Source organism: Oncorhynchus kisutch, linkage group LG14 (assembly GCF_002021735.2).
Source record: "Oncorhynchus kisutch isolate 150728-3 linkage group LG14, Okis_V2, whole genome shotgun sequence".
In the NCBI taxonomy this organism is placed as follows: Eukaryota; Metazoa; Chordata; class Actinopteri; order Salmoniformes; family Salmonidae; genus Oncorhynchus; species Oncorhynchus kisutch.
In genome coordinates, this window is record NC_034187.2 from 35,951,287 (window position 1) to 35,965,844 (window position 14,558).

At 44.0% G+C, this 14,558-nt stretch overlaps 1 protein-coding gene across 1 annotated transcript in view; it reads right to left on the reverse strand.

The window, feature by feature from the left end:
- Positions 1-9,450: 9,450 nt before the first annotated feature.
- LOC109904508 (estrogen-related receptor gamma) overlaps positions 9,451-14,558 on the reverse strand; it is a 36,751-nt gene continuing 31,643 nt past the window's right edge. The window contains exon 3 of the mRNA XM_031788315.1: positions 9,451-14,265. Within this exon, the coding sequence (XP_031644175.1) occupies positions 14,021-14,265 (245 nt within the window). The 3' untranslated portion in view covers positions 9,451-14,020. The remainder of the gene's footprint in view (positions 14,266-14,558) is intronic.

Sequence of the window (14,558 nt, forward strand, 5' to 3'; positions counted from 1 at the left end):
CAGACAAGTTTGTTATCAGCTAATCACATTTGAACAGCTGCAATTGCTCTGGTGAACAAAGGCAGTCTAACCAATTTTTAATTAGGTGCTCCTAATGACCTTAAGAAGATTACTGCACTCACCTAATAATCAATACCATGCAGGGTAGGCGGCTAGGGGCTCAGCCAAGGGGGAGGGAGGGAGAGGAGGGAGTGAGAGAGGGAGAGAGAGAGAGAGAGAGGAGGGAGGAGGGAGGCCCTAGCTATTAATATATTACATCCACAGAGGCCTCTCTCTTCATTCCTCTCCTCCTTCCTATCCTCCTCCCCCCTCCCTTCTTCCTCCATTTCCATTGGTAAATGTGAGATCCTGGAGGCGTATGTCCTAACCAGCTGACACTGAGTTTAAATTGTCCATTCTGAAAAATACATGCAGATATTTTTTTAAGCAGAAATGTGTGCATATCAGCTTATTCATATTATACGAGTGAATTATTGTGGTCATATATACTCCATGGTTGAAGCTCTAACGACCAAACAGGATCAGACTAAACACACTGATTGTCATTAGCTATATGAAAAATATTTCACCAAATCTCTTTCTGCTTAATACCATTAAGGTAATACTGTAATGTAGCCTATCAGTTTCATTCCTTTCAAAATCAAATCAACATGAATATATATGAATATCATTTGCTGGATACTGATTAACAGAAGTGGAATAAATTGATGGCCTCGTTTTATCCAAACACAATATTAGGCAGGCATATGGAAATGTTATACGTTCCACGGCTGTTTTTATCTAGTCCCTGATAGTGTGCTACTGAATTAGTTGTTTATGTGTGTGTGTGTGTGTGTGAGAGAGAGAGACAGTGAGAGCGAGAGAGAGAGAGAGAGAGATTTGGGTGCCATTGATTTTCTAAGACCCTCGATCTGTCATTCAGTCATTCTGTCTGTCAATCAGTGTTCCATCCTCTCTCTGTCTCTCTCTGTCTCTCTCTCTCTCTCTCTCTCTCTGTCTCTCTTTCTCTCTTGCTCTCTTCCTCTTCAATCTCTCTCTCTCTCTCTCTGTAGGGATGCTGAGGGAGAGGAATGGTAGTCTGGTATTAACATTATCTCTCCCATGGTCCATGGAGATAGGAACCAAATCATCCCTGTGTTTGCATTAGCCCTTATTCTGCTTTTCCCTCCTTTCCTCTCCTCTCCTTTATCTCTCTTTTCCCTTTTAGTTAGTTAAGCTTTCATTTTTTCCTCACCCACTCCTGCTCCCCTCTATTGTTTGCTGGCTCTCCTTTTTTCATTTCTGCTCTTCGCCATCCTCCAGTCTCTTCTCCTCTATCCTGTAGTCTCGTGTCTACCCTCCAGTCTCTTCTCCTCTACCATGCAGTCTCTTTTCCTTTATCCTGCAGTCTCTTTCCTTTATCCTGCAGTCTCTTTTCCTTTATCCTGCAGTCTCTTCTCCTCTACCCTCCAGTCTCTTCTCCTCTACCATGCAGTCTCTTTTCCTTTATCCTGCAGTCTCTTTTCCTTTATCCTGCAGTCTCTTTTCCTTTATCCTGCAGTCTCTTCTCCTCTACCCTCCAGTCTCTTCTCCTCTACCATGCAGTCTCTTTTCCTTTATCCTGCAGTCTCTTTTCCTTTATCCTGCAGTCTCTTTTCCTTTATCCTGCAGTCTCTTCTCCTCTACCCTCCAGTCTCGTCTCCTTTACCCTCCAGTCTCTTCTCCTCTACCCTCCAGTCTCTTCTCCTCTACCCTCCAGTCTCGTCTCCTCTACCCTCCAGTCTCGTCTCCTTTACCCTCCAGTCTCTTCTCCTCTACCATGCAGTCTCTTTTCCTTTATCCTGCAGTCTCTTTTCCTTTATCCTGCAGTCTCTTTTCCTTTATCCTGCAGTCTCTTCTCCTCTACCCTCCAGTCTCGTCTCCTTTACCCTCCAGTCTCTTCTCCTCTACCCTCCAGTCTCGTCTCCTTTACCCTCCAGTCTCTTCTCCTCTACCCTCCAGTCTCGTCTCCTTTACCCTCCAGTCTCTTCTCCTCTACCCTCCAGTCTCTTCTCCTCTACCCTCCAGTCTCTTCTCCTCTACCCTCCAGTCTCGTCTCCTTTACCCTCCAGTCTCTTCTCCTCTACCCTCCAGTCTCTTCTCCTCTACCCTCCAGTCTCTTCTCCTCTACCCTCCAGTCTCGTCTCCTCTACCCTCCAGTCTCGTCTCCTTTACCCTCCAGTCTCGTCTCCTTTACCCCCCAGTCTCTTCTCCTCTACCCTCCAGTCTCGTCTCCTTTACCCTCCAGTCTCGTCTCCTTTAACCCTCCAGTCTCTTCTCTTCTACCCTCCAGTCTCTTCTCCTCTACCCTCCAGTCTCATCTCCTCTACCCTCCAGTCTCTTCTCCTCTACCCTCCAGTCTCTTCTCCTCTACCCTCCAGTCTCTTCTCCTCTACCCTCCAGTCTCGTCTCCTCTACCCTCCAGTCTCTTCTCCTCTACCCTCCAGTCTCTTCTCTTCTACCCTCCAGTCTCGTCTCCTTTATCCTCCAGTCTCTTCTCCTCTACCCTCCAGTCTCGTCCCCTTTACCCTCCAGTCTCTTCTCCTCTACCCTCCAGTCTCTTCTCCTCTACCCTCCAGTCTCTTCTCCTCTACCCTCCAGTCTCTTCTCCTCTACCCTCCAGTCTCGTCTCCTTTACCCTCCAGTCTCTTCTCTTCTACCCTCCAGTCTCTTCTCCTCTACCCTCCAGTCTCATCTCCTCTACCCTCCAGTCTCTTCTCCTCTACCCTCCAGTCTCTTCTCCTCTACCCTCCAGTCTCTTCTCCTCTACCCTCCAGTCTCGTCTCCTCTACCCTCCAGTCTCTTCTCCTCTACCCTCCAGTCTCTTCTCTTCTACCCTCCAGTCTCGTCTCCTTTACCCTCCAGTCTCTTCTCCTCTACCCTCCAGTCTCGTCCCCTTTACCCTCCAGTCTCTTCTCCTCTACCCTCCAGTCTCTTCTCCTCTACCCTCCAGTCTCTTCTCCTCTACCCTCCAGTCTCTTCTCCTCTACCCTCCAGTCTCGTCTCCTCTACCCTCCAGTCTCTTCTCCTCTACCCTCCAGTCTCTTCTCTTCTACCCTCCAGTCTCGTCTCCTTTACCCTCCAGTCTCTTCTCCTCTACCCTCCAGTCTCGTCCCCTTTACCCTCCAGTCTCTTCTCCTCTACCCTCCAGTCTCTTCTCCTCTACCCTCCAGTCTCTTCTCCTCTACCCTCCAGTCTCTTCTCCTCTACCCTCCAGTCTCGTCTCCTTTACCCTCCAGTCTCTTCTCCTCTACCCTCCAGTCTCATCTCCTCTACCCTCCAGTCTCTTCTCCTCCCCTCTTCTGTCCATCCAATTTGCCCTTATTGACTTTATTGATATCTGAGAGCCTGTCATTTTCTCCTTCCCTTTTGTACAATAAAACTCATATCCACACCATTAATGCATTCATAAACACTTAGAAACATTTCTGTTTATTTACAATTGAGTATTATAAAGTGTAACTTAACCAATATAAAACATGAAAACAATGCATGAACGCAGCACATCATAGCAACCCGTGGGGATTTAATAATATCTGAGTCAGTATGTCCAGAACGTCTGTGTGTTCTCAGCATTTTATTCAGAATCAGACGTTCACCCCCAGGCCCATGCCCAGCAATCCCCCTCCTGCTGAGTTTCCATAGAACCGAATTAACCCCCCACCTCCACAACCAGCATACACGGTCTACATTAGCCTGCTGCTGAAAGTGCAAGCGGCCATTCCCTCACACAAACAGGCTCTGACTCACTGTTCTAACGGACTCCCAGGTTGTCAGCATATTAGTGAAATTCAAACACGTGACTCTGAAGTCCACTGTAGTCCATCTCTGTTTTGTCAACTTGAATGCTTTTTTCAGGCTAGGTTTATAAATATGATTCATCAATTGACTATTCCCCTGCCTCCCCCCTTTTATTTAACTAGGCAAGTAAGTTAAGAAAAAAACTCTTATTTACAACTGCTTTGTTCAGGGGCAGAAGAACATCTATTTTTTTGACCTATCAGTTACTGGCCCAGCACTCTAACCGCCAGGCTACCTGCCGACTATGACTTTTCAAATCACCCAGCAGGCAGGTTGTTTCCTTAGTCCAAGCTGTACTGCCTGACTGTGCAACTACCAAACTATGAATGTATTATATTATATAGTGCATTATGATGCATTATGGGTTTTATAATAGGAGAACATTGCATTTAGACACAACATTTGTAATCCTTATACTGTGATGTCTCCCTGCAGTAGCTACACAATATCAATAGGGATTGCACAATGAATTGTTGAATTTCCCTTGGATCTCTATCCACATGAACCTATGACCATTCATTGTAAAGCCATGTATCAGTGTCAGTAGCTCTATGGCCACAGATACACTCATGTCCTTAATGAAACACTGTAAAACGGATAGTCTCACAATTACAATTTATCACTCAGTCATTTAGCAGGTGCTCTTATCCAGAGAGACTTACAATAAGTGCATCATATAGGGAAGCTGGTCCGAGCCTATCTACTGGGTGGCTACGATGGTGTCTGGTGCTATATAGGCCCCTAGTGAAGGGTTTAAAGTGCCACTAATTCACTTGACAATGACAGACCAAACTATTTATAAAAGTGCACTAACTAAATTAATGGCCCATCGAATGGAGAGTAAAACATTTAAGTGCAAATAAACGCTGGCGGTGTGACCCTCTTACGCTCGCTAACTCAGCCCCACGGCCATACTATCCATTTCATCCCTGGGAGAGAGAGGGAGAGGGAGAGAGAAGGGAGGGGAGGGGAGAAAGAGAGAGAGGGAGAGAGGGAGAGAGAGAGAGAGAGAGAGAGAGAGAGAGAGAGAGAGAGAGAGAGAGGGAGAGGGAGGGAGGGAGAGAGAGAGAGAGAGAGAGAGAGAGAGAGAGAGAGAGAGAGAGGGAGAGAGAGAGAGAGAGATTGAGAGGGAGAGAGAGAGAGAGAGAGAGAGAGATTGAGAGGGAGAGAGAGAGAGAGAGAGAGAGAGAGAGAGAGACAGAGAGAGAGAGAGAGAGATGGTGTAACAACCTTTTGTTCTAAAGCCCATTAATTACCAGTGAGTGATCCACTAGTTAACATTTCAGTGTTAAGTAGTCCTCAACATTCCCTGAGGCTTTTCCCCCAGCCAGCCACAAACCATTAGAGCGTTCAGGGGACGAGTGATGGGGGGAATAAAGGAGAGAACGATAGGGGGAATGAAGAACGGATGGATAGAGAGGTATAAAAGGGAACGACAGAGAGAATGATAGAGGGATGGAGGGGTATGAGACGGAGAGGAGCTCTGAAGAGAGAAAAGGGAGAAGAAGAAAGAACAGAATGTGATAGAATGTGATACTGGTTGATAGTGATAGTGAGAATGATAGTGAGAGCAGCATATACCAGTACAGTGGATACCAACAATGAATGTGGTGTGCGCACAGTTCTTCTGGAATGGTTTAACATCAATTTTACATGTATGTGAAGCCTGATGCAATCTCAATGCAATCAAAATGGCGGTATTCAAAATAGTTCTGAACGAACACATTTTGCACTTTTGTGCACGTGTCTAAGATAACATAACAGCTATTAGACACTTCAGACGTAAAGTTCACAATGCCTTATCGGCAATTTAGTTTTGAATGCAACAATATTTTTCAGAAAATGGATTGTGGATCTACTCAGTTCACTTGCCACAAATGTACACTCACACACATGCAGTTTTTCACACACTACCACATATATCCACACACATGCACTGTCCTGAAAAGTGATTTTTCTAGGTTGGGCGAGGGGTAGCTGTAATAGGCCGTTACTACTGTGAGTGTGTGTGTGACCAGGCCTGTGAAGCCCAGGAGAGGCCTAGAGTTGATACTGAGAGGGAAAATGGCCGCACTCAGTGACAAAACACCATCGGTGCGAAGCAGCGCAAATTAGCACATCACAGATCACAGTGCCCAAAACAGACATGGCACCCGAGGAGTCTGACCCCAACGTCAATGAACGTAGCAAAAATGAAACCACCCTGACCCAATAAAACACTCACTGAAATCCCATCAAACTAAATCGGAATGTGGCCAAGTGAATGCTGCCCGCCTGTATAAGTTCCTTATGTTTTGGAGATTTTAATGTTATGGGTGACCCTGGATAGCTCTAATTGTTTAAAGGGATAGGTTGGGATTTTAAGGCCCTTTATCTACTTCCTCAGAGTCAGTTGAACTCGTGGGTAAAAACTGTATGCATCTAAAAACTGTATGCGAACAGTTTGAAGGAAGTTGCCAACTAGCGTTAGCTTAATGAGTGGGAGTTTTGTACACTTCGTCACTGCGCTCACGCCAGTTAACAACGGCTCGCGAAATGACCTCTAACTTCCTTCATACTGGACGCAGATACGCAGGGCCTTGTTGACAAAACACCGAACTATCCCTTTAATGGAATCGTTTCCGTTTGGCTGCAGAAATGTGAGTTACATGACATCTTTTTATATGAAATATGAGTGTAGAACATGCTTCATGGGTCCTGTCTTTATCTTCCTATGCTGCTCTCTGCCCCTTTTAGATTGCCGTGGTTTGGGCCGTCCTCCCAGTCTTTAATGCATAGAGGAAAGAAGGGGGGGGGGGGGTTTGGAGAGAGAGGTATTGTCACCCCCTGACCATAGTTTGCTTTGTATGTTTCTATGTTTTGGTTGGTCAGGGTGTGATCTGAGTGGGCATTCTATGTTGGATGTCTAGTTTGTCTATTTCTATGTCTGGCCTGATATGGTTCTCAATCAGAGGCAGGTGTTAGTCATTGTCTCTGATTGGGAACCATATTTAGGTAGCCTGGGTTTCACTGTGTGTTTGTGGGTGATTGTTTTCGCACGTTTATTGTTTTTGTTAGTTTATTCATGTATAGTGTCTTTATAAATTAAACATGAATAACCACCACGCTGCATTTTGGTCCGCCTCTCTTTCACCAGAAGAAAACCGTTACAGATCTGGATGGGTAGAGAGAAAGAAGAGGGCGAGAAGGAGGTTGAGCGAGAAAGAGAGAGTGGGAAAGAGAGATGGAGGAGGGTAAAGAGTTAAAGTACTCATTAGAGATGGAGGGGGGTAAAGAGTTAAAGTACTCATTAGAGATGGAGGGGGGTAAAGAGTTAACGTACTCATTAGAGATGGAGGGGGGTAAAGAGTTAAAGTACTCATTAGAGATGGAGGGGGGGTAAAGAGTTAAAGTACTCATTAGAGATGGAGGGGGTAAAGAGTTAAAGTACTCATTAGAGATGGAGGGGGTAAAGAGTTAAAGTACTCATTAGAGATGGAGGGGGGTAAAGAGTTAAAGTACTCATTAGAGATGGAGGGGGGTAAAGAGTTAAAGTACTCATTAGAGATGGAGGGGGGGTAAAGAGTTAAAGTACTCATTAGAGATGGAGGGGGGTAAGAGTTAAAGTACTCATTAGAGATGGAGGGGGGTAAAGAGTTAAAGTACTCATTAGAGATGGAGGGGGGTAAAGAGTTAAAGTACTCATTAGAGATGGAGGGGGTAAAGAGTTAAAGTACTCATTAGAGATGGAGGGGGGTAAAGAGTTAAAGTACTCATTAGAGATGGAGGGGGTAAAGAGTTAAAGTACTCATTAGAGATGGAGGGGGGTAAAGAGTTAAAGTACTCATTAGAGATGGAGGGGGTAAAGAGTTAAAGTACTCATTAGAGATGGAGGGGGGTAAAGAGTTAAAGTACTCATTAGAGATGGAGGGGGGGTAAAGAGTTAAAGTACTCATTAGAGATGGAGGGGGGTAAAGAGTTAAAGTACTCATTAGAGATGGAGGGGGGTAAAGAGTTAAAGTACTCATTAGAGATGGAGGGGGGTAAAGAGTTAAAGTACTCATTAGAGATGGAGGGGGTAAAGAGTTAAAGTACTCATTAGAGATGGAGGGGGGTAAAGAGTTAAAGTACTCATTAGAGATGGAGGGGGGGTAAAGAGTTAAAGTACTCATTAGAGATGGAGGGGGGTAAAGAGTTAAAGTACTCATTAGAGATGGAGGGGGGTAAAGAGTTAAAGTACTCATTAGAGATGGAGGGGGGTAAAGAGTTAAAGTACTCATTAGAGATGGAGGGGGTAAAGAGTTAAAGTACTCATTAGAGATGGAGGGGGGTAAAGAGTTAAAGTACTCATTAGAGATGGAGGGGGGTAAAGAGTTAAAGTACTCATTAGAGATGGAGGGGGTAAAGAGTTAAAGTACTCATTAGAGATGGAGGAGGGTAAAGAGTTAAAGTACTCATTAGAGATGCGCAGGAGGTCTTGGGGCGTTCCACAAGGTTAACGATAACGGCACTCAGCGGCTGAAATGCTCAAGTAGCTTTTATTGTATCATAATAATGAATCAATGGTATAAAGATAAAATAAAATAAATGAACTCCGAAGCCAAGGAGTAAAACGTATGTGCAGCAGTGGCGGGGACAAATAATACAATCCAACAAAAATCTCTCCGGAACCATTGGGCCCTGCTCGGCTAATATCTACTGATGTCATCTTGTTGAAAAATATTTGCCTGGAGGTCAGCGCTCCCTGTTTGAAAGGCTTAAACGCTTCTGCTTCAGAACATTAAATATCTGCCCACATTACCGCTGGTTCGTAGTAACAGAGCAGAGCTGGGGGACAGACAGGGTGCGGGATGTGGTTGGATGTATGAGGCACTCACTTGAGGGCCTGGGAGAAAAGACTGTTCATCTCCTCGTGTGGCACGTGGATGAATGCTGGGAGTTTTAAGTGGGAGAGGGAGTGGGAGTTCAGGAGGAGACGTGGTAGATTTGCTCCACTGTGAAGCCGCTTGCTTCCTCTGTTTGTGTCTTCTCTCTTCTCTCCCTCTCTGTCTCTCTCTCCTGGCGGACTGTGGGGTTTAATCTCTTCCTTCTGTTGTGGTTTCTGTTCCTCTATCTGTCTAAATGCGCGTGTGTGTGTGTGTGTGTGTGTGTGTGTGTGTGTGTGTGTGTGTTTGAAGGTGCATGGCTGAGACACATGATGTATTCTTCAGCATCTGATGCTATAGGCCTATTGAAGTGGACTGCGACGATGACATAGGGATGCTACCTATGTCATAGTGTCATGTGGCCTTTCTTCCAAATCGCGTTGACTCAACTGCGTGATAAACCTAGTTTTCCAAAGGCTTCCCCATGTCATTACCTATACTAACTAGAGCTGTGTGTGTGTGTGTGTGTCTGTGTATCTGTGTCTGTGTGTGTCTGTATCTGTGTCTGTATCTGTGTGTGTGTGTGTGTGTGTGTGTGTGTGTGTGTGTGTGTGTGTGTGTGTGTGTGTGTGTGTGTGTGTGTGTGTGTGTGTATGTGTGTATGTGTGTGTGTGTGTGTGTGTCTGTGTATCTGTGTCTGTGTGTGTGTGTGTGTGTGTGTGTGTGTGTGTGTGTGCACATGCATCTGTATTGGATGGTAAAGGAGGATGCGGTAGAGAGAGGGAGGTCAAACCTGGAAGCATGTTTTAATATTGCTCTACCGTTATCCTGAAAGGCATGATTGGAGTAACACATCTGAACCGATCGTAGTTACAGAATCGTAGGTCTCTCTTTTTTGCATTGGACAATATATACAATGTAAAATAAATACATTTACACAAATGGACATATTGTTGGAGCACGTTGTATGATACACACGTCACAAAAATATACAGGTAATCGTTAACTGATGTGAAGCACATCTACAACTACGGACATGTTTCTCACTACACGGCGTCCCAGCAACTCCTGGTCGGAAGATTCAACTTATTCTTTTTTTTCATAATGTGAATCATATATAATTGTTTCATGTTTTTCCGTCTTTCTTTACCCCCCCCCCCACCCCCTGTTTATTTTTCATACATTTGCATGTCAAACTGCCAGGTTATAACCCGAGCACACAAGTGGTATTTAGGCTACACCTCGGCATAAATACATACGTGACTAACACTCCCTATTCTCCTCCTTCGCTTCTCATAAAATATAGCAGTTGTTTGTACATGTTCACTTCCTTATTTCGTACCGTTTAATTGCAAAATAGTCCAATAGATACAGCATTTTGATCAAATTCAAACACAAAGTGCAACGTCTGTCCGACCGTCTGTCTGTTGCACAGTCATATTGCTTTAAATAACAAAATCACGTTGGGAGAATAAACGCCCTCGTTCGTTATGGCTAAATTACTCTCCTCTCTCTCTCTATCTTCAATATGATTCATAGAAGGTGTTGAAATATACATAGCAAAACCTCAGCATGATTTAAGCCGCTAGAAATATGTGTATCAGCCAACAACATTTGTGGCAACAATCTACACACAAGCAGTTTCGTAATGAGAATTATCATGTGTTGTTATGGTCATTTTTTAAAATGTTAACTAAGAATATTGAATAGTCAATGTGGCTAAATCAGCTTAACTATGTCTTGAGACTGATACCTACTATGTTGTCAAATTTAGCCTTTGACCTTATTCTCTGAAAAGGCTGTGATTATTATCATTTTGTTATTTCCATGGTTTGCCCTCAACTATTTGAATGTCCAATTCAGCTCAGCTTAAATCACCTCTGAGAGACTGTTGTGTACTCTTTCAGCTCCTTTTATAGGTCAGTACATAGTATCGGTTTGAACATGGGAACAGTTCGACAGAGACATCAACTAAAAACAGAAGCTGACAGGGAAAAAGATAAACAGCACCTCTCTTTCAGGAGTTGTGTTATGGAAATGATAGACGAGCCAACACGTTTCGCAAAAACGGGCTTTGACATTATTGTCTCACTCATCAGCGGCTGTAGAGAATTCAGGCCGCAATTCAATGAACTGCAGATCAAGTAAAACCACATTGCGGTTTCACACGGTATCTGAGGTGTAACCGTGCTAAAATTGCCTCACCAAGCAAGCTGCTCTCGCATAAAATATTGCCATTAGATATTGACATAAAACCACACCTGTCTTTCAAACACAGCTTTAACATTCACAGTCTGCAATTGATTGAATTGAAGCCTGAATTTACAGAAGTACTTTCAGTGAAGTACTTTCTCCAAACCATGGTCTCTTTATGTTTAGCCAATGATACATACACGGTAGTTAACAAACAAGACCAAGGAAGAAGATCAATGAATTAGAAACATAACCACCACCCACCCCCCCCCCACCCCCGCCCCCGCCCCATTAGTCCTAGAAAATAACAACATTGTAATCTTTATTTTTTATTTTTTATTTTTAATAAGCACACAAAGTTAAAGCGAGAGTTTTGGAAACGAGTTGAACTCCAAAAATAAAAAAACGTTTTTTTTTGTGTTTTTTTTGTCCTTTGCAACCTCAGAGGTTAGATAATGTTACAACGCGGCTGTTTCTAAATGGAAGGAAGGCAGTATGTACAGCGAGTTATCAAAAAAAGTAATCTATCGTTTGGGAAATTTATTTTTTATTTTTTATTTATTTAAACCTAAGATATACATTGTTATTCTACAAGAAAAAGTTACACAAATGATCCCTTTTTATATACTTTGTTTCTTCCTTTAGATACTTGTTATTCTCTTCTAAGTCAGTACAGGTTATTATGATGATGATGATGATGATGATGATGTTGTTGGATCAGTTGATCTAGCAGAACTAACTAGGAAGAAGAGCCTTGTTTCCTTGGTAAATTGGCAGGTATGTGAGAACCCGCCGCCCCTTATCTCCTGAGGACCGGTACATCCACCGTTGTCTCTACTTCTACCCTGTGTCTAAAATAAAAAAGCGCACGGCACGAGAACGAGAACCACCACGAGAAAGTACACGCCGACGTCGTCGAACGCAACGGAGGGAAAAGGAAGGGAAGGTGAAGGAAAAAAAACTAAATAAAAGGGAACGTTTTTCAGAAAAGCACAGCAAACATGAAACACTGAGAGGCTGAACTACATTTTTCTGTTTTTGTATTTTTGTGTTTTTTGTGTTTTGTTCCAATAAAATGTCTTAGGTTAGAATTATAATCTGTTAATTTACAATATACAATGGTTTAGAAGGTTCAGAAAATACCCCTTACTAATAATACTGACATATTTGTTATAGAGAGTGACGTAGGTTACTTGACTTATCGTTTAGCTTCTCAACTGGAACCAGTTACCATTTTATAATAGAGTACATCATCATCTAGATTATGGATATTGGCGTTCTTAATCTGCGTACAAAAACCCTGGACCAAATCCCAACCTCATTCCTTCCTATGAGCCCACCGCTGTTAAAAGCTTTCCTAAGTGCTAGTCTAGTATTATATCTCGGCTACAGATTACTGTTCTTGGTACAATGGCGGTCTTAAGAGTCAAATGAGTTACCTGCTTGCCTGCACATTCACGGTGCCTCCCTAGCCTTGGGTTAGCTTGATTCTAGGACTATGTCATCTAATAGCCTATGGCAAGCACACAGAGAGAAGCTACACCTGGTAGAAATGCTAACATCCCCCGCAACGAAGACTGGCACCAACATGAACGGCATACATGTTAATATGCACCCTCCTTTTAAATGACTATTGCTTAGAGAAGATAAGAGTCGATCCATATATATATCCGTATAGAATTGCTGAAACTGGTAAAGCTGATAGAAAAACACATATATTGATTGCTTTCTTATTAACACAATATAAACAAAACAAAAGAATCATGTAGACCATATATGATGACCGGATCATATATTTACACCCTTATATTCATTTCAATAAAAATAAGATCAAACAAGTTGAAAAACAACCATAAATATGTGTCCCTTCAGCGCCCCTGTACCTCTCGTCCATATTGCATGAGTGACTAAAGCTTCCCCGTCTCCCTCAAAAAGTAACAACAATCATCAAGCCACTACATCATGTCTGCGAAACCCTCTGGAAGACTTAACCGAAAAGGGCAACGAGGGAGTCTAACTGCTGTAAGTGATTCAAATGGACAAACCCAAAGGGAAAGGCTGGGGGTGATGACAACGATCTGTTATTAGGCTGGCACATTGGGGACTGTGTGTGTGTGTTGTATGTGTGGACGTGTCTAACTATTCTTGTGGGGACCAGAAGTCCCCACAAGAAGCGTAAATGGACAAAAATCTGAGCAACTGGGGACATTTTGTTAGTCCCCACGAGGTCAAATGCTATTTCTATGGGGTTTAGGGTTAATGTTAGAATTAGTGTTAGGGTTATAATTACATTAAGGGTTAAGGTTAGGAACTAGGGTTAGGATTTTGAATGGGACTGAAGTGTGTGCCCCCACAAAGTTAGCTGTACAAGACTGTGTGTGTGTGTGTGTGTTATAATACTGTAGTTAAGCAGGCCAGACTGCAGTAAGAGGTAAATACTTGGGGTGGGGTACTGGGGGAACAAGGTATTTTGGGGAAGGGAGGTGTATCAGAAGATATTAGGAGTAACCGGAGGTGTCAGGGGCTGATAGTAAAGTTTGCTGGCATCCACTGAATGGATCTCCATCCTTTGGCAGGGCAAGTCTCCTCTCCTCCTTTCCACTCTTCTCTTCTCCGTTACACATTTCTTCATGAAAATCATCAACAAAAAGTCTTTGTTCATTTTCAAACGTTTTCTTCAACAGCACATCCTGTAAAAACTGTTGGGAAACTGAGAAGAAGTTGAGAAAGATTTACAGTCTCTCTGCTGCTGACACAAGCAGAACAGTCTCTCTTCTTTTCTTTTTAAATTCCTCGTTTAAAACATTTTCATCAGTCAATAGTCAATAATCACATCGTTAATCATTCTTATATGTATAAGTGACTTGTGGTTGATAGTCAATAGTTTACAGGGCCGTTGTTATGGTAACTGGTTTATGACTTGTCTATAATCTATACACATACGGCCCTCCAGCAGAGGTCTCGTCTCAGTGTCAGTGTCTTCCCTTATGCACAGAGGTCAGGGGTTAAAGTTCAGAGGTTAGTCCCGCCCATCCCTCTCAGTGGGCGGCGGTTTGGGAGGTTCAGGGGTCATGTGGGGTTACGAGGGGCGGGGGGGTCAATGGGAGGAGGCTGGGTGCGACTGACAGACTGACATATTGGGGGTTGTTGACGTGGTTAGCCAATCAGACCTTGGCCTCCAGCAGTTCCAGGAAGAGTTTGTGCATGGGGACCTTGCCGTCCTGCTTGATGCTGTAGAAGTGCTGCACGGCCTTGGTGGAGGTCTGGCGGAGCAGAGGCAGGGTCATCAGCAGCTTGCCTGCCCGACGAGGGTCCTCCGGGTGCTGGCCCGCCTCGTAGTCCTGCAGGGCCTCATGGAGCACGTCCTGGAGCTTCTGCACCGCCTCCACATCCTCTATGTGCATGGAGTCTACAGGGGGAGGGAGGGAGGGGAAATAAAGCAGATAGAGGTTCATCTTTACACATACTACATGACTATATCATCACAGAATGAGAGAGAGAGAGAGAGAGAGAGAGAGAGAGAGAGAGAGAGAGAGAGGGAGAGAAGAGAGAGGGAGAGGGAGAGAGAGAGAGAGGGAGAGAGAGAGGGAGAGAGAGAGAGAGAGAGAGAGAGAGAGAGAGAGAGAGAGAGAGAGAGAGAGAGAGGAGGGAGAGAGAGAGAGAGAGGGAGGGAGGGAGAGAGAGAGAGAGAGGAGAGGGAGA